Source organism: Monodon monoceros, unplaced genomic scaffold (genome assembly GCF_005190385.1).
Source record: "Monodon monoceros isolate NGI ecotype Baffin Bay Population unplaced genomic scaffold, NGI_Narwhal_1 Super_Scaffold_8, whole genome shotgun sequence".
Classification (NCBI taxonomy): domain Eukaryota; kingdom Metazoa; phylum Chordata; class Mammalia; order Artiodactyla; family Monodontidae; genus Monodon; species Monodon monoceros.
The window spans coordinates 27,806,862-27,827,852 of record NW_021703785.1 but is presented as its reverse complement, the minus strand read 5'-3'; the positions used below and the strand labels follow the sequence as shown (position 1 = coordinate 27,827,852).

At 40.8% G+C, this 20,991-nt stretch overlaps 1 protein-coding gene across 4 annotated transcripts in view; it reads left to right on the top strand.

The window, feature by feature from the left end:
- SLAIN1 (SLAIN motif family member 1) overlaps positions 1-20,991 on the top strand; it is a 60,035-nt gene that overhangs the window by 26,821 nt on the left and 12,223 nt on the right. For 2 of the 4 annotated variants that reach the window (XM_029209787.1, XM_029209788.1), the window contains 3 exons: positions 12,612-12,761; positions 15,385-15,726; positions 20,134-20,289. In XM_029209787.1, coding sequence (XP_029065620.1) covers positions 12,612-12,761; positions 15,385-15,726; positions 20,134-20,289 — 648 coding nt within the window. Of the gene's footprint in view, positions 1-9,375; positions 9,656-9,742; positions 9,750-11,219; positions 11,370-12,611; positions 12,762-15,384; positions 15,727-20,133; positions 20,290-20,991 lie in introns of those variants that run through there. The other 2 variants (XM_029209789.1, XM_029209786.1) reach the window with 2 other exon arrangements.

Sequence of the window (20,991 nt, the reverse complement as noted above, 5' to 3'; positions counted from 1 at the left end):
GATAAAATAAGAAAGTGATTTGACTCTGAGGGCTTACGATGTCCTTCCCCTAGTTGTTGGGGTCTAGTGCCAGTTACTTTTCTTCGCTGCCGTCCTTTCACAATGCTCAGTTCTCCAGTTAATTGTACTTACTACACCAAAACACTGAAATGCCATGTTTATGTGGCTTGACATCCAGTGATCACCTTAAACCTTGTCCGAAGCACAGCTATTGCACAGAACGAAAATACAATAAACGCTGACAGTGTCCAGATAGAACCGTCAAACCGAGGTGGAAGGTAAGAGAGGGTGAGCATGCACAAAATGTCCAACCCTTTCACCACGGGGAGTCAGGCACCAACAAGCTGGTGCTGGTTTGTCTACTTAAAGTTGCGCTTTTATACGAATTATATAATTGTCCCCAAATTCCAAAGCAAAACTCCTGCCAAATGGATCTGGTTGTTATAACCTTTATGTATATTTGAGTGTTCTTCTACGTGCAGGTATTTTAATAAAATCATGGAAGTGGTTAGTTTTAGGGCCAAAAAAAGTTTTTGCTTTGTCAAAGCTCCATTATTTATATTGATATGTTTACTTTCTACTACTACTCAAGACTAGTAGGTCAGAGGCCTTTTCTGCCACTGGAATGTAGGCCACACACATTGTGTCCCTTACTGGCGGAAGAGTACCCTAGCCCAGGAGATGCTAAATAGGAAGGATGGTTCAAATTCCATTTCCATCACTCTTCTATTCAGGAGCTTCTGGTGCTTTCTATTAGCCTACTGGGCTTGGATTCTTACCACACTGTACATGTTCAAGGGTAGGGAGACTCTTATTGGCGATCTAGTCTATCCTTAGTGTTCGCTGGGGGGAACCCACTATATTCAAACGTTAAGATCGTCTAGCCTATTTCTTCATAGAATTAGATTCTGTAGCATCTTCCTTATCTCATAATTGCCGTGTAGAACGTGGAAGTTGTTCCAGCCGGCTGTCACGGCTTGCGTTGTGGCTGTAGTCTAACTTGAGAGCAGCCGTCTGCAATCCGCATGACAACATCGCATGGTTGACAGATTCTTAGGTCACTCTTTTCCCTTGTTCTTTGCAGGTTACATTATTACTTTCACATGGGCCCTCTTCTCACATTCTGTGGCCATTTTCACTGTCCTTAAATTTGATGTAAGCCATAGCAGTCAGGCCCAAGGGAGAAATGACTTCTGTACAAGGGAATTTTTAAACATGCCTTTGAAGTCTAATTACTACTGAAGTTAGATTTATTTTTAACCTCCCCTGTTAATTGCAGATGGGAAGTCTGATGACGATGGTGACTTGTGAAGTCATAGAGGTCACTCCAGTCCCGGATAACCCTGGATTTGGTCCATGTGTGCCTAAAGCTGACAGCTTATCTTCAGTTTTGACCAGTGATTAAGTGGAAACAAGTGGACAGTCCACAGAATTTCCCTTCCCAAGTCTCATTTTCCAGCTTTACTTTTAGACCATTGTCCTGGTTAGAGAAGACCTGAGGATCCAGTAGTAGCTGGGAGAGAAGAGCATTCGGCGTGTGGCCTCGGGACTGGTTAGGGTCTGAGAAGTAGAAAAGGTCTAGTGCCTTACTCATGATGATGAGATACTTTAACCAGCTAGATTACTTTAACGATGAAATTCAGATCAAGAATAATTATAAAACTCTGATCCCTATGGAGTAAATGTTATCAAGTAACACTCCTTCGTGGTGAAATTTTGTAACTCTCATTCAACAAATATTAAACATTTATATGCCAATCATTGAGGGTATACACCATCTTTTAGTTACTTTCAAACCTAATATATTAAACTTAATCCTAATGTTGAAAGTGACTTTCTTGATTAGCTCTAGGTATTATTTATATGTGTAAATGAACTGTTTTATTAGATGTTTTTTGAAGGTGGTATGTAAGTCATGTTTTTATAAATTATTACATTTTGAATATAACTGGAAGTTTAAATACTGAGTATCTACAATGTTCCGGGATCATAGGTGTGTATGTATCATATATATATATAAAACATATAATTTTAAATCATTACATTTGTCATTGTAGGTTGAATGGACTGAACCTGTGGGAAAAGATTCAAATTAACTTAGTAGGTTTTTCTAGCTGTAATTTGAAGATTGAGAGACTTGGGGGTGATGACTAACTTACTCTGATTAAATAGCCCCTAAGAGGGCTTCCCTGGTGGCGCAGTGGTTGAGACTCCGCCTGCCAATGCAGGGGACACAGGTTCGTGTCCCGGTCCGGGAAGATCCCACCTGCCGTGGAGCGGCTGGGCCCATGAGCCATGGCCACTGAGCCTGCACGTCCAGAGCCTGTGCTCCGCGACGGGAGAGGCTGCAGCAGTGAGAGGCCCGTGTACTGCAAAAAAAAAAAAAAAAAAAAGCCCCTAAGAATACCAGTTACACCAATTAAGGCCCTCATCTGCTAGTTCTTTAGTCTTTCTCCTTATATCAGTCCACTGGCATGTGCATAATAGTTGAATCCTCTTTACTTTTTGTATGTCTGGAAAGAGCAGTATGACCACCTGTTTCAGAGCAGTAGAAGGACCTCCTAGATCCCATATGCTTATTTATCAGGCCGGGGAGAGCTGTGGAGAAATTAATGCTGCTCAGGTTCACCCAGTAAAAATAGTGGATCAGATAAGCTGCAAACCATATGTTACTACTTCAGGGGGCTGGCGCGGGTTGGAGCCAAGTCAGCAGTGCTTATTACTTCCTGTGAACTTACTCCAGAAAACCTTTCCCTCAGTCTGTGCAGTCAGAGTTTGTAAGAGTGAACCAATAAAATACTGTCTTTCCTAGGGTTCTTAATTCCCTTGTTTAAGCTTAGTCCAAGCATTTCTGTAGGCTGTAGGTATGTAAAGCTGTAATATAATCACCTAGGAAGTTTGTTCCGGAAAGGATGGTTTGTGAAAATGGAGGTCTTCCTGCCCCGGTGGTTTGTGGGCTTAGAGCAAAATGCTGTGGTCTGGATACAGCTTCCTGCCAATATAAGGAGAACAGAAAGTATTAAAAGAGCTGATGTCGCCTGTCCTTCGCTGATCCTAAACCACTCTGTACCTGGTGTTAGTAAAGAGCCATGTAGTTGAATTCCTCTAATTGTTTGGCTTGGAACTGAGGCCTGCCTACCTGTTGTATAAAAGAAAGAATAAAAGCGGAAGGATTGAATGATTGTTAATCTCTCCTTGCTTCCTTTTCTTTTACTTTCCGGGACTCTGTGGTAAAGAACATCATTGTTTAAGACTCAGAGATACGACTTAGAAGCTTGTGGTTTTGAAGAAACCATATTTCTTAAAAATGTGTCATTTGGGACGTTTGTTTCCTCTGAGATAGCCTTTGGATAAATAAGTGAGAACTGTTGACCCATCCTGGTCAAACTGTTGAAAGTTCAAGGTTCAGTACTTTGCTTCTGAGTTGCTAACAGCTGAGGAAAGATTAAGCCTGTGAAATTGTCTAGATGAGCTAGAACGTAAAAAACATGCCCATCATTTTGAGAAGGCAGGTTAAACGGCCTGAGTATTAGGAAGAGTGGAAGAGCGGATCATTTCTGCACTCTCCTTTCTCCCACCTAGCTTCCAGAACATTTTCCCTCAGAATTTAGAAGACATTTTTGCCCCAACTTGCTGTAACTTTTCACTAGTTTTCCTTAAAAAATGCTTTGTAGTTTGTGAATACATGGTGTAAACTTTTGTCTTATACTCGCCACAGCTCTGCTTATTACCCTCTGACAAACATACCTTCTCTTCCGATGAGAACGCTGCAACACAAGGATGTTACGTTGATCTGCTCCAGATCTGAGAACTAGCATGTGGCAGGATGGAGACTGGAACTCTGGTGTCCAATGTCTTTTTAGTCTTTTGTTGGTCTTTATTACAGTATGTTATGAAAAGTGACAGTAGAGAAGAATGCTATTGGCTATCGTTGTTATGTCTTAACCCTTGGCATACCCTTGCAATAGAATTCTAATCCTGTGCATTTATCAGAGGGAATATTACAAAACCTGTATGTATAATAGTCCAAGGGTTGGCAAGTTATGGCCATACCTGGCCTTCTGCCTGTTCTTATATGGCCTCTTTCACATTTTTAAACGGTTTAAAAAATTTAAAAGAACAGTAGTATTTCATGACCCATAATTTCTATGATATTCAGCTCTTGGTATATATATAAATAAAGTTCTGTTGGGGCACAGCCATATTCGTTCATGCATGTATTGTCTGTGGTTGCTTTAATGCTGTGATGGCAGAGTTGGCGGAGTTGAGTGGTGGCAGCAGGGACCATATGACAGCAAAGCCTAAAATGTTTACTGCCTGGCCCTTTACAGAAAATGTTTGCCAACTCTTGTGTTGGCCTGTTGCTGTGACTTTCATCTCTGACTTTCATAGGCATTGAATACAGCCACCTAGCCCTTCCAGACCCACATCTAACTCTTCTTACCAAGATCTTACCCTAGATCTCTAAAATTCCCCAGTGGCAAATAACCTTCAATCACTAGGGCTTTTTTTCCCTTATTTATGACACAGGTGGTGTCACTTTGACATTTCCATGAGTAATATGGCCACCACACTTCAGCTGTCTAAACCTAAACCAGTAGGACATAAATGCCCTTTAGAGAATCATAAAAAGGACACTTGCTAACATCTTCAGGTGTTTTGTTTAGGCTTGCCTGTTGAGATTAGTATCATCATGGAGATATGCTCTCCAGACTCACCTAGGTAATAATCTGTGCTTGTCTCAGTGGTGGGCTGGTCATTACTGTTAATACTTGCCAGGTTCTGTATTCCAGCCTCTGCCTTCTCAGCATGTTTATTGCCTTCTGATCTACAGGTAAGAGGCCACAAAACCCACCTTCATCTCCCGCCACCTCCACTGATCCTCCCCATACCCAATCTTAAACGTTCCTTCCTTAGGCCTCTTCTCTTTTCCTTCTTTATATTCTGCTTGGGTGATTTCACTCATGCCTGCGGTTTCATCTAACACTTACTTGTTGATGTACCCTGATCTCTTTGTCTCTTGCCCTCTTTCCTGAATTCTGACTCCTTACTGGACACGAGCACAAAGGCATGTCCTACAAGTATCTCGAATTTAATTCATTTTTTTCTTAAGCATGCTTATCTCATGTTTCCCGTCTTAGCGGATGGCATCTGTGTCTTAGAATCCATGGTGTTAGCTTTGCCTTACTCCTTTTCTCCACTCCCTGTGTTCATTGGCTCACCAGATATTTCCACTTCAGCTCAGAGGTGGCTAAACATGTTCTCACCAAATGTTCTGCCAGTACTTTAGTTTGGTACCTTGTGGTGTCTCACCAGCTGCACTGTGAAGCCTCCTAACTGGTCCCCCAATCATCAATCTCTACCCAATTAGTCCATCATTCTGTATGTCGTCAGAAAATACATATCTGATCATGACTTTCTCCTTCTCAAAGTCAAGACAGTACTTGAATATTAAAGCCTCTCCTATACATGACAGTGCAGAAACGGATCCTCCCAAGCTCTCCAGCCCTAACTCTTCTCCACATATACCCTATGCTTCAGTCCTAACGTCGGCCATTCCCTGAATATGCACTGCTTGTTCATGCCTCCATGACTTCACATGTGTTATCCAGAATGAATATGTAGAATGGCATTGTACCCTGGGAGATAAGCTCCTCACCCTTCAAGGGCCATGTTAAACATCATGTCTTCTGGTGAAGTCTTTGGATTCCCTCAAAGGTGTGACCATTTTCCTCACTTTGCGTGCACTTCATGGTGCCGTCATGGCGCTTGTACTCTTGTTACTTGCCTGTCTTTTGCACTGCTGGTCTTTAGAAATTGAAGTGGGAAGGACGGGAGAACAGTAACCATATTTTACACAGTTCAGTATCTGTAGCATCTGGCACTGGAGAGCCACCATGGTGGGTGCCTACTCAAATGAATAGAAAAATGAATTTTAGGAAAGCAGGTGGGAGCATAGGGGCCAGGCAGATTTCCCAGAATGACTGTGGGAATTGAGCAGGAAAAGAACTCTGTGCTGTGTGTACCTATGGAAGAGATCGCTCCAGGAGACTGACCTTTATTTTTTGGTATCTGTTGGTAAATGCTGAACAAAGGAAGGACTCTGGGCGCGGGCTGTAGCTGTCGGGTGTCTGAATTATTCTGGAGCACTAGACTCTTTTTTTTTTTGGCTCAGGAGTACACAGATAGTTGGCCTCAAAGCAGCTCCCGGTTTAGGGAATGATGGAGAATATAAATTTGGGTAGCTGAGAAGAGCCGCGAGCAAGGAGGTGCAAAAATATGACTTAATGTAGAAGGCAGTTCTGTGAATTTTAGTAAAACAGAACTCAGATTTGCTGTTAATGAGTTTTCATCAGGCTTATTAACAACTGCAGAAAGAAAACATTTCTGGGGCTGCTGTAGACTGATTTCCTCACACTGCTGGGATCATTCCAACCTTCTGGAGTGATGCTCCAGATCACCTGCTTTGTGAGAGAGACAAGTAACAGGATGTGGGAAATTAGTGAGCCATGGTCTCTGCAAACTGCAGTTTTGACTTTTAGAGTCTTATTCTTGGATGAGAAAGAAAGAAAAAAAAAAAGATGGGAGAAGTAGAGTAGGTCCGGTTTTTAGGATAACTTCCCATGCCTTAGTCTGTTCAGGCTGCTATATAACAGAACACCACAGACTGGGGGGCTTACACATGGCAGAACTTCATTGCTCACAGCTCTGGTGGCCGGGCGTCCGAGATCAGGTGCCAGCATGGTCTGGTGAAGGCCCTCTCCAGGTTGCAGATTTCTCCCTGTATCTTCACATGGCAGATCTCTCTGGAGCCTCTTTATAAGGCACTACTCCCATTCAGGGCTCCACCCTCAGGACTTAAGCACCTCCCAAAGGCCGCACCTACTAATACCGTCATCTTTGGGGTTTAGCATTTCAACGTATGAATGTTAGGGGGACACAAAAAATCAGACCACAGCACCTGGTTAGAAGTGTGTCTGTACTGTTAGAAGCCACGAGGCAGAGTAAGAGTCCAGCCCTCCAGGACTCACCCAACTCAAACCAACTCAGATGCTACACTGATAGTGGGGTGTACAGGAATTCCACTGAACACACTTTCAGCTGTTTTGTATATGGTTTCTTTGATTTTAAGAAACGTTGGCATCTCAAGAATTTGAGGAAGCTTTGTAGCCTTCTTGCATGGTTTACTGCCAACTAGTGTTCCTGGCACAATCCTTCACTTTAACTGTGCATTGTAGGAACTAGCTCATCTAGGCTGAAGCCTCTTTACTCCGGATGCGTCAGTTACTCCGCACAGGACCTGGCCGTTAGTGATATAAAATCATTTAGCTCGAAACCAGAAGATTCACACACATAAAATTCAACAATTTAGCGGTTACTGGGCAGTATTAACGAAGCGCTGCTACAGGTATATTTCTTCACTGGGCCTCAAGCTAGGCTGAAATGTCTAGACTCACCTTTGTCTTCAAAGATATACTAAATTATAGTTATATTAAGTTTAAGAAATTTGGCAAAATCATTTAGATGTCAAGGTAGGAATGGTAGAATGGTTTGAAACAGGGGAGTATTAGTGAACCTGCCAAGATTTTGACCACTTTCAACATTTATCGATTATATACTATGTGCCAGACATTGTATTGGGTACTCAACTGGCTCTGTCTATAACAAGGGGAAAGTGTGAAAATGATTATTTCCAGAATAGAGTGTTGCTTTATTTTGAACTCTTTTAGGTAGATGCAGTACTGTCCTTTTGAGGATTATCACTAAGATTTACATATTAGATCAGTTACTCTTTTTCATTTTATGTGAATTAAGCCATACTGCATTCTTAAATTATATTTGGATTATATGCATGGATATATATATTCAACAAAAATTTGAATATTTACTATATATACTATGAGTGTAGGCAAAGATGATCAAGGCATGGTAGGAGGGTCATGTTTCTGGGAACTTTTTTGTTAGGAATAATTTTTAGTGTGGAAAATTTAAAAAATTTAGATTCTTTCTTAAACCTATCCCATTACCTATCCTTTATGATTTTTCTTGATATTATCATCACTGGAGCATTTATCAAATTGATTTTTGCAGGGGGCTTATACTTTGCCTAATGTACAAAAAATAGCTTCACAGATATAGTATAATTTATTTTTTAAGTTAGACAACTTTGAAGGTGTACAAAAAAAATAACCTAGTAGACCATTGGACACTCAAACTATTTTCTTGCCGAAAGATGAGGTATCTGTCCACAACTTAGTACTTTGTCACATTTATTTCAATAGAAAATGCTTGTTAGACAGAAGGTGGCAAAGTCGAAAGTTTAACCAATACCAATTGTATTCTTAACAAGGAAGCTTTAGAAACACTCTAGATGTGGGAAGTGAGGTATAGGGCATTGGATAAGGGTCCTAGTGAGGTGATCTAGAGTACCTGAGATCTAGTATTGGATGAAAAGCCACTGTGCTACTTTAGAAAGGAAGAGAGCAACACAGTTAAAATAATCAATGACCAACACAAGCTTGGTAGCGATGCTCAGAGCAAGCTTTCTGAGGGCAGTGTTGGTGGCCGTAACTTGGCTGAGGAATAGATTGCGATAAGCTAGTGAGAGATGGCGAGGTCTTGATGAAGGAAGTGGCAGTAGGACCACAGAGAGTGTGCAGACGGAAGTGTTCTGGGAGAGAGTTTAACTTAGGTATTTGGGAATGAAAGTCTTGCCAAGTATGATACGTTTGATCCAAGTTGGAGAAGCCCTGTACTTACCAATAGAACTTTAGAGTAGGAGGATAGGAAAACTTAGCTGTTCAGAAGTTCATCACCCATTTTCTCCTTTATCAGAAGTTGTCTTGCTCCTTTCTTAGGGTCATTTTGATCATCATCAAGCCTCTCAAAAAATTTGACATCCTCGTGTATACAGAACATCCATTAAATTAATTAAATGGAAAAAACAGAATTGCCCTATGAAAAGCTCTTTATGTTTGTTTTTATCCTCTACGGAAATGCTTCCTGTTGCAGTTCTTACAATTCTTTAGCTACACACTGAAGAATAACTAGGATGCGGTGGCTTCCGCTCCCCTCCACTCTCCTTCTCCACCACAACCTCGGGCACTAATATAACATCGTTATTTTGTTAGCTTGCCTCTGCAATAATTCTCCTCCCTCTTCTTAAAAGCCTCCATGCCAAAGGACAATGCAAAGCATTCTTTCTTGCAATAGATGCTAATTGTGTTCTTTGCTGGGATCTTGCTGTCATAGCCACAGTCGCTGTGCCATCGTGTTGGGAGGCCCGGGTCACAGTAGTTATTGTGCAGAGTAATGAATGCTGGTTAGTGGTGATGCGTCGTCGCCTGCATCTGTGGGTGAGAACACGCAGTCACTGTAATTTGCCTGGCGAGTGATCATATTGGTGTAACATAACATCAACTGTTAAGCAAGTCAGCTGTCACAAAGAACTATTGGTTTTTTTTTTAATATAGAATTTTTAATGAGAAACTTTGAGTTACAGAGATTGAAGATGTGAGAAGAGCTACCTGGTGTGTGTTGCATATTAACCCCTACTTCTCAGTGTGTTTTGGGATCAGGTTTACATATCTGGTGGTTTAGGGAAGGGAGTGCCAGCTCTGCACGTCTCTGCTCTGGCACAGATTGGGAATTGCATGTTGGATCAGTGACGTGACTGGTGTCAACTAGGAATGAGGCTTCCTGGCAGTGACCCCTTCGTGAAACTTGTGGATTCTGAAAGCAGAATCACTGTGAATGTAGTTTCCTCAACTAGTTATTCCATCTGCATAAGGAAAAGGTTATTTCTTCAGTAGTTGTTTGAATGGGATGGTGCTGTTTCTCAAGAATTCTTGCTGAAGTAACAGGGAGCATTTGCTCTTATAAATAACCGTGGTGCTAATATGCAAGGACCTTACCAGTCTCAGGATTGGAGCTTGTTACTTTTTTGCCTGCCCACAGCCCACAGTTTCTTCCTCTCCAACCCCAGTGCCCATCTTTGAACACTTTTTAGCTATTTGCTCATTACCATCTCTCATTAAAAGTGTCCTGGGAGTGCATTTCAAAGCAGTTCTTTTTATACTTGTTTCTTCAAGTTTTGTCGAATTTCCAGCAAATGTAACGAAGTTATTGCTCAAAGTGAAACTTAACCTAATTTATACTTTTCATCTATTCCCTCCTGTCCTGCTTTAGCACATTGCTTTTTAGAAAAGTGGATTTTGACTAGCACAGTAATTTATGTCATGAAGAGAGAGGAAGTGATTTTAGGTGTGACTTGAAGTTTTTTTTGTTTTGTTTTGTTTTTTACAATTTAGGGTCTTTTTATGATCCCAAGATCCAAGGGGCTGGTAGTTTTGGAGGAGGGAAATATGTTAATTAGGACAGGAGAGATAATGTGCAATTAGATCATCTGCCAATGCAGGTAAAATTCCTTTTTGTTCCTTATTTTATAGTATTAAATTAATAATAGGTATAATCCTACCATTAAAAGTTACCTAAATAATACATGTTCAATGCAGAAAATTTGGAAAACATTTTTTATAAAGAAAAAATCCAGCAGATTATCAGTTACCTCTATGCCTGCCACCTGAAATAACTATCACTAAGTTTTGGTGTATATATACCCTTCTGTGATTTTTGTAGATCATTTTTTCCATAAAGCTTGTTTTGGACTCAAGCAGAGATGCAGTAAGATACAGTAGTCATTTTAAGTTTCTTCCATAATCCAAGAACAAGTTTCCATAATAATTCTTTGGTCAACATTTATTAATATTAAATGGGTTGAAAATAAAACTTAGGGAAAAAAATAGGACTATGAACAGTTAATATTAAGAACTATTTCCCATAATTCTAAAGATAAGTTTCCTTGAGTTTTTCTTTTGACATTAACATTTTATATTATTAAAACAGTTAAATTTTTGTGCAGAAATAGAAAACATTCGTAATGAGGAAATTAAAAACAACTTTTCACTGTTATATAGATATACTGACTGTAATCAAGGTGGCACTGATTGAATGGTTCTTAATGAAGGTAGAAATAGGGCCCTGCTTCACAAATAGCCCACTTTTACATATGTTTTCCCTTAGATAAGTGAGAGCCAGTTAAGAATGAAAAGTTGCTTTGTCTCTTCATTTTGTTAACCTCTTCCCTTTCTCCCTCTGACAAGTCAACGTCTGCTTCTGTATAGCTAACCGCTGCTGTTTATTTTCTGCTTCTGTGACAGCTAGCCGATGGCGGAGTCTCTTCCCTTCAAATGTCTCACTGGCTTTTCCTTATAGCCCTGTGGCAAGACTCAGCCCTTATAGCAATGGCATTAATACTCCCAGCTTCTCTAAAACCTCAAATAAAGCAATACTAACACCTGAAAGAACAGGTAATATTTCAACTTCTCGTCTAGCTGCTTGCTTTGTAAATCAGTCACTAAACACAGCTTAAATATCCACCTTTCATTGAAAAGCTTGAGGGTAATCTTACTTATCACAATGGGGAGTCTGCTGCACACTTACTTTGGGTAATGACAAAGGCTAGGGTTAATTTGTACTTTAACGTCATTAATCTGCTCTCAATTGTGTACAGTAGGCAGCCTTCATTCTTTATCAAATGCATATATATATAATTATGTGTTTCCAAATGTATAATGTGCTTTTAAAATTAAATGTTGAACAAAATAAAGGTCTTTATGATTTTCATTATGATTGAAGATTATCAGACTTTTATTATATCTTGCTGTTTAAAAAATTGTTGGTGCTTTTTATTAAGTCAGGGCTGTGTAGAAAGAATAGTCATAGTAGCTTTTTATGAGATGACGGTCTCATAGTTGTCTCAGCATTGGTGATTCCATCCCTATAATTTTCTCCCTTCAGCCCTTTCTTCCTTGGTTCTCCTATCTTAAGCCATTACTTTCTCACTTTCATGAGTGACTACAAGTCTCCTGTGACGATTCTAAATTATGAAGGTTTTGTATGTGCTTCCCTGTATGGATGTGTGCCTTTTATGTGTGATATTCTTATCCATTTATAGCACTGCTGTTTGTACCTGTTTAAAAAATGGACCAGATTAAAATTTAGTTTAAAATATATAATCCATTACTACCAGAGACAAGCATGTCTGATTATTCATTGAAAGTGTACAAGATATGTATTCTTATACCATGCCTTTAGATATATACTTAAGCTAATGGGATGCAGATTTAGCATTATTGATTTTTCTTGTCTTACGGTGGTAAAAAAAAAAAACATATAACATGAAATCTACTGAAATCTACCTTTTCAACAATTTTTTTAGTGTACAGCATAGAGTGGATTTTTGAATTATGAAAACTGAATTTGAGAAAACAAAACAAGTGGTTTTGTATATATGAATTATGAACACGTGAAGAGGTGCATACTGTCTTGCCATTCTCCTGTCATAGTGGTGTGTTGGTTGTTTTTTGGTGACTTAATGAAAACAGGAAAAATATAGATGGGTCTTGTTTTTTATTTTAATCCATTCAGCCACTCTGTGCCTTTTGATTGGAGAATGCCTTGAAGTGCTGACTGTTGATATGTGAACTGTAAAGCACATGCAGATAGCAGTTCTTTAGACTAAGTAACAAACACGTTTCCCTTGTGTTTAGGTTACACATCCAGGGGCTCCCCTCTCAGTCCCCAGTCATCCATAGACAGTGAGCTGAGTACTTCAGAGCTGGAGGATGATTCTATCTCCATGGGATATAAGTTACAGGACCTCACTGATGTTCAGATCATGGCTCGTCTGCAAGAAGAAAGTAGGTTCCTCTTTTTTTTTTTTAATTAATTAATTTATTTATTTATTTTTGGCTGTGTTGGGTCTTTGTTTCAGTGCGAGGGCTTTCTCTAGTTGCGGTGAGCGGGGGCCCCTCTTCATTGCGGTGCGCAGGCCTCTCACTGTCGCAGCCTCTCTTGTTGCGGAGCACAGGCTCCAGATGCACAGGCTCAGTAGTTGTGGCTCACGGGCCCAGCTGCTCCGCGGCATGTGGGATCTTTCCAGACCAGGGCTCGAACCCGTGTCCCCTGCATTGGCAGGCAGATTCTCAACCACTGCGCCACCAGGGAAGCCCCGGTTCCTCTTTTTAAACTAGAAAACGTTTTAAACTAGAGGCTTCTACTTGAAATCTAAGGGGGTGGGGAGGTTTCAGGGATTTCTCCCCAGGTAATGGGCAAACAATTCTATTTGTTCTCTCATCCCATCCTACTTTGTAGGTGGCGCAATTAAATGCTTCTCACAGTCTCATGACCATTGTAAAATATTAGGACATACTCTGGGCAAAATACATTGATGTAGAACATCACCAGTGTAGCCACTGTGGAAACAGTTTGCCAGTTTCTTAGAGAACTAAACATGCGGTTTCCATAAGGCCCAGCACATTGTATTCTTGGGCATTAATCCCAGGGAAATGGAAACTTGTGTTCAGAAACACAGAAACCTGTATATGAATGTTCATAGCACTTTATTTATAATAATAGCCAAAAACCAGAATGAGCTCAGATGTCCTTCAGTAGGTGAGTGGTTGATCAAGCTGGCGGTACCTCCATACTGTGGAGTACTGCTCAGCGAGAAAAAAGAATAGATTTTGATAGACATTTACCATCTTGGATGAATCTCCAGGGAATTATGCTGAGTGAAAAAGATGATCTCAGGAGATTTCATACTGTATAATTCCATTTATATAACATTTTGGAATGACAGCATTTTAGAAATGGATGACAGATTAGTGGTTGCCGGGGCTTAGGGATAGGGCCTGGGCTCTCAGGAGGGAGGTAGATGTGGTTATAAAAGCGCAACACGAGGGATTTAGGGAGCTGCCCTGTTTTTGACTGTGGTGGTAGGTATATGATCCTACAGATGATAAAATTGTTTAGAACTTAATACTAACACATGTACACATATAAAAGTAATACTGGAGAATCTAAATCAGATGGGTTTATATAAGTGCCGATATCATAGTTGTCCTATTCTATGATTTTGCAAAATGATACCATCAAGGGAAACTGGACAGAGTGCACAGAAGATCTCTATTATTCCCAGAACTGCATGTGAGTGTGTAGTTACCTTAATAAAAATTCAGTTAAACATGCATTAATGCATTCTCAGATGCAAATTATTACATATAGAAGGGTTAAACAGCAAGGTCCTACTGTATAGCACAGGGAACTATATTTAGTATCCTGAGACAAACCATAATGGAAAAGAATATAAAAAATTATGTGTATATATATATGTATAACTGAATAACTGCTGTACAGCAGAAATTAACAAAACATTGTGAGTCAACTATACTTCCATAAAAATTGTACTTCTCAAGATACATAATTATTGAAGGAGAGATAATTGGAAATGTTATTTCCAATAACATTGAGTTATTGGTTCTGCAATAAGGTTACAACAGTTAATCTGAGAGTGAACTACTTCAAGGGTATTAATGGTATCAAAAGGCAAAAGAAGATGTAGATCACAGACCTGGGCTAAGCTTATTTTGGAATTATCTTCTGAGGCCAACATAAGTAGAAACAGCCAAGTATCATTTAAGCATAACAGTTTCCTGCTTTCAGAATTGGGCAAGGCTACTGTGAGAAAGATTGTAATGCTTATGCAAGATTTAATAAGATACATTTTGAGAGGAAAAACGGTTATTTTATGTTGTTATTTAGTAACGGTACGCTAACAGTAACTCTTTCTAAAAAAATATATGGCTGAAAGATTGGATGTCAGTCTCGGAAGTTAAGTAGTCAGTCAGGCATAGACTACTTTAAAAAAAGTTGTGGGTTGGGCTTCCCTGGTGGCGCAGTGGTTGAGAGTCCGCCTGCCGATGCAGGGGACACGGGTTCGTGCCCCGGTCTGGGAAGATCCCACACGCCGCGGAGCGGCTGGGCCCGTGAGCCATGGCCGCTGAGCCTGCGCGTCCGGAGCCTGTGCTCCGCAACGGGAGAGGCCACAAGAGTGAGAGGCCCGCGTACCGCAAAAAAAAAAAAAAAAAGGTGTGGGTTGGCAACGAGATAACTAGAAACTTCCAGATGATGATGAATACTGTCTCCTAAGTAGCCTTCCTAAGTGTCTCTCCAGATTCCAGAAGGGATGGCTCAGGGAAATCGACAGATACTGATCGATGAACTGTAGCGGTATATTTAATCTTCACTGGAATTGGGGCAATCTTTTTCCAGAACAGAATAGTCCAGTATTAGCTGTCTGTTTCGTAGGTAAACGTGTCTGTTTTCTTGGGATTTAATAAACTAAGAACAAGATAGTGGGTCTCCACTTGAATCACTTGCTTGACACAAATTTTCCTCAAATATTTGATGAATTGGAACTTAATAATTAAGCCAGATTGAAATGCCTCATAAGATAAAATACCAGTCCCTGTTGTTCCGTAGGTCTCAGGCAAGATTATGCTTCTACTTCAGCATCTGTGTCGAGACCTAGTTCCAGTGTGTCACTGAATTCAGGAAAAAAAGGGACATGCAGTGATCAAGAATACGATCGATTCAGCCTGGAGGACGAGGAGGAATTTGATCACCTGCCACCACCTCAGCCTCGTCTTCCAAGATGCTCACCTTTCCAAAGAGGAATCCCCCATTCACAGACTTTCTCCAGCATTCGGGAGTGTAGGAGGAGCCCCGGGTCCCAGTATTTTCCTTCGAATAATTACCAGCAGCAACAGTATTATTCACCTCAAGCCCAAACTCCAGATCAGCAACCAAATAGGACCAACGGAGGTAAGTTGAAGTTGTATGCGCCTTTGGTATTCGATGTGCTTTGATCTTTCATACGTGGTCAAGAAATGGTTTTAAGGTCAATATAAATAACTGGTAAATGTTTCCAAGACTTATTAAGTACATCCTTAAGACCTTATCAGTTTGGTTGGTGTACATTTAAATCTATAATTGACCAGCTTCTGATTACGTGTCCCAGATTTATAGCTTCAGGAAAACCGTTGTGAGGTACCAGACTGAGTCAGAAATGGGGGAGCATCTTCGTGTTGTGGCTGGTAAAGCTGTAGGACAGCAGGGCTGTGGAAGTTGAGGAGTTCCTAGTTCCATGGAGTCGGAGGCACGGAGCCGCATCTTCTCTCATCTTTCTTAAAACCCCCCATCTCTGACGGCCTGCTTCTAGCCCAGAGTGATGGATGGGAAGTGTGGACCCTGGTGCTTGGAGAGGATGCTGCTGTGCACGTCGAGCTTTAGGGGAAGTTTGGGATGTGTCTTTCCCTCTGGTGTCCTGACATCTAGAATTAAGGTCTGTGCAGCAGTGGGGCTATGGAAGCTGATGTTTGGCGTGGTGTAACGGCAAGTTGATTTGTCCTGATGGCAGCACGGTGGGTTGGAATATGTGTCGTTCTTTTTTTGTAATTTTTTCTATTTCCCTCTTCATCATTTATCTTCCTTCTCTACTCCCAGGAGTTACAGATCTTGACTTACAAGAACTATAGGGAGAATAAGCATGTGATATTCTAAGCCTGGTATGTTTTTGCACTGACGATCAGCCTGACCCTCACACACAAATCCTGTAGAGTATGGAGAAACCAACGATATTTATAGAGTTATAGCTTTTAATTATTATACAGCAGCATTTCTCAAACCTGGGGCCGGAAATGATCCAACAAATTATTTTAAAATATTGCAAGGCTACATACAAATCATACTAGTCATCACCTGCTATCATGTGCTTAGTGTTTACTTTTTCTTCCTCTGCACTTGTATTATTCATGCTAATTGAGAGACCATTTGAAAATATTTAAGGTTTTATAGTCAGAACTTCTCTCTTTTTTAATACCTTCCGATTTCAAATTTAAAAGAAAACAGTGGCAGGTAAAGTGACTGCCACTAGTGAGTAATTTATTAAAGCCCATAATATCGAAGACAGTATTTTATGTGCTTAACAAAAATTACAGCATCATTAAAACTGCGGGAGAGGGCACAGAGTTGTTTCTGCAGAGGCTTTTTTTGTCAAGTGTCTTAGAGCATCACATCCTGCCTGTCAAGCAGATGCTCCCTCTGCATCTTGATTAGTTGTCAGTGGGATCATTGTCCTACCATAGAAAAGTGGTGTTAACTTACATTCAACACCATTATGAAAAGGGTTAGGTGTCCCTAAATCTGTGTTATGATGGTTCCTGTTAGGAAAGTGGAAATATTTCTCAGCCTGGTGTCTGACTGTGGTAGTTTTATTTTTCTAAAAGGTCCGGTCTCCACACGTAAAGGAAAATGGAATACAACAGCAGTTCTCTGGATTGGACTTCTGACTAATTAACTTAATGGCTGAGTACACAGGCTCTGAAGGCCAGTACGTGCTGGGTTCCCCTCCTGGCCTACCACTTATACCTTTCCCAGGCTTCTCATGCCTGTGAGCTCTCACTTATTTGGCTACAAAATGTAGACAAATTAACATCCCTTTCTTAGAAAACTTAGGTATAATTGGACATCAAATCATCTGGTACACGTTCTCCTTTATGTAACATGTAATCCTTTAACCTAAGTTTGTCATAAGGAATAAATGAAATAATGACCATTCCATTGCCTGGAGTAAAAACGCTGGACAAGTTCAAAGTGCTGAAAAAGTAAAGGTGGTCTCCCCAGCCCCACTGTTTTCTTAAACTTTTATTAACGTGGCTCAGATATCTGAGCCTTCATTTGTTACCAGAGGATTATTTGGAAAAAATTGTGGAATGAGAGTCGTAACTTTGAAACCAATCTCTCAAATATTTTTCTAAATTATTAAAATAATATGGATAGAAGAAAATAATTATAAATAAAATAGAAGTGCGTGTTAATATTTCCTACTTCCGTAGCTCCTACATTGCCTGGTTTCCAAAGGGATGGCTCTTGAAAGTTCCTGCTATATTTCTGGGGATCACAGGATTAAAAGGAGCATACAGCAGTCCACTCTTTTTTTTTTTTTTTGCGGTACACGGGCCTCCCACTGTTGCGGCCTCTCCCGCTGCGGAGCACAGGCTCCGGACGCGCAGGCTCAGCGGCCATGGCTCACCGGCCCAGCCGCTCCGCGGCATGTGGGATCTTCCCGGACCGGGGCACGAACCCGTGTCCCCTGCATCGACAGGCGGACTCTCAACCACTGCGCCACCAGGGAAGCCCCCAGCGGTCCACTCTTACCCATGGCCAACTGCAGTCTGAAAATGTTAAATGGAAAATTACAGAAATAAACAATTCCTAAGTTTTAAACTGTGCATTGTCGTGAGTAGTATGAGGAAATCTTGTGCCTTCCTGCTCTGTCCCACCTGGGACGTGAATCATCACTTTGTCCTGTGTATCCACGCTGTGTGTGCTTCCTGCCTGTCAGTGCCTGTATAGGAAGAACATCGTATATATAAGGTTCTGTACTATGGGCGGCTACAGGCACCCGCTGAGGGTCTTGGAACGTATCCCCTGCCCATAAGGTGGGGCAGGGTAGGGCTACTGTATTTGAATAGTTTGCCAGGTATGATAAGTGATTAAAGCTTGCAGAACATTTGCTAACTGTGATTTTTAGGGTATGGCAGGGGTTATCAGTGGCATGGCGTAATCAGTGTTAGCCTGAGGACCTCCCCTGAACCCTGTATTTACTGCAGGTCTAGATTTAGATGTTTGGTGGGTAGCTGGCTGCTGCCTTTATTCCTTAAAGGATTCCTAAAGATTGATAGCAGAAGAAAACATTGAGAAACAATGGTCTAGACTATAACCCCACTGAGAGTCGGGAACTCCCTTGTCTAACACACTGTATAGTATATATACACAGGAAGTACTCGTTCATTCATTCATTCTACAAAGTGGGGAAGGGTGTCCAAGTGAAAGGACCAGCACGCTCACGGGTACAAGAGAGTGTGAAGTATTTGGAAATTCCATTCTCCACTGTGGTTGGCAAGTAGGCTGTGTGGCGAGGGCAGCAGGAGATGAGGCTAGAGATGGCTGCAGAGCCTGTATCTTAGAAGGATCTTGTCTCAGTCCAGGAGCTTGGGCTTTCAGAGGAAGGGGAGGGACAGTGATTGGAGGGTTTTTAGCAAGTGGCTGGCTAGAAGTCACTGGCTGTATGGAAGATGGGGAGGAACAAGACAGGGTGTACAGAGACCAATTAAGAGGAAAATTTTGTGAAAATGTGGATGACAAATAATGAGGTCTAAACTAGGTGGTAGTGGGAGATTTGTTAAACATTTATGAGGCAGAATTGAGAGGACTTGGGAGTCGAGGGTGAAGAAGGGAGGTGAAACTTGGAAGATTCTGCCGCTTTTTGGATTAGGTGACTTGATGAGTAGGGCTATAATCAAGGGATCTAAGTGATGCAGAAGGAGCTGCGTGTGAAGGGGAGAAAAATGAATCTGGTTTTGTACTTGAATGGGTTTTTACTGAGTATTCAGATGTATCCTGTGTCTTCTGAGCTTGAGTGACCTGATATGTGTACTTTAGTTTTGGGGGTGTGTGTATTAAAGAGAAAACTGTCTACATTGTAGAGTTGCCCTCTTGTGGCTGAATTCAAATCTCAGCAGCACTGAGGTCTGTGCGTGACTCTCTGCTGCCCCTTAGTGGCGGAAGATGTACTCAGCAAGGAAAAAGAAAGGGAAGCATTTTTTCCAAGTCTCCAAAGGTTTGGTGGTGTACTAATGCCCCTTAAAACTTTCCAGAAGTTAATGTGGTCATGTTGATGTGATGAGTGGATATGTCAAAACATCCCGTTAGAATTTTAAGAATTTCTTCCTTTTTTGATATGCTAGCAAAAGATTCAGTCATTGCTGGTTTGACACTTCTAGGTTTTTTTTATTATTATTATTATTAACATGTAACAATTCCTAGCTTTTTTTTTTTTTAAACTGTAAGATTATTTTCTATCCTCACTTTGATTCAGTTTTATCCACTTATTGTATAGGAACAAGCAGCTAATTGATTACCTAATTCCTCCCTCTTTTTATAGAACAAGTGCTTTACTTTAGCAGTCTGTTTGGTGGAACCTTTCTGGAGACATGGAGTGTGTTTGTCTCTACCGGGGGTAATTAGCTTGCTAGAGTTCATAACACACGTGATAATTTCTGTTTGTCATTGAACAAAACATGATTTCTATTTGTATTTAATTTTGAAAGCTAGTGTTTTAATTGGCATAAAAGTTGTGATTTTTAACTTAGTAAAATTCTTTTCTAGATAAGCTCCGAAGAAGTATGCCTAATCTAGCTCGGATGCCAAGTACAACCGCTGTTAGTAGCAATGGTAGTTCTCCAGTCACCGTGCGGAATAGTCAGAGTTTTGACTCAAGCTTGCATGGAGCTGCAAATGGAATTTCAAGAATACAGTCTTGTAGTAAGTATGACAATATTTTTGTATGTAATTTTAATTAGTTGTAACACCATTAGGAAAATCTTACTGTTTCATTTCTTTCTTTCTCTTAAGAACACTACAGGAAACTTTTCTCCTTGTGACACTTTTTTGTCTTTCACCATGATAATTGAGTGGTATTTTCACTGGTGCCTATGTCACCAATTAATAATTAGTAAATTATATGCAATCCTTTATACCCAGGGATAGCAGAAGCACTAAATGGTGATTGATTTGTTTACTCATCATACAAAAATGTTTTCTTTGCAGATATGCCTCTTTTTAGCTGTGTACTTGATACGTTTGAGGAAAGCACACTTATTCTGTCTAGCTGTTACTTTGGTCTTGTTTTTCACCAGTCCAGAGCTTTCCCCTGGCAAATGAAGTTCTATTTTAGTGTGTCTAAAGTAGGATTCATCTACTTCATTTCAGTTTGCCCCACAGTGTGTCATTCATCCTCTGTACGGTTTACCCAGTGATGAGCAGCATGGTGAAAGTAAAATCTAGTGTGTGTGTGTGTGTGTGTGTGTGTGTGTTCACTTTGTGTGGGGATGTGCTGGCTCCAGGAAACCCCCCACCTCCTACTCATGCTGTCTGTAGGGGTAGTTGGGGTTAAGTCTGAGGCTGACCCCTGGGTGGCAGATCCAAGGTCACAGTCCCAGTATTGATATGCCCAAACCCGGGAGG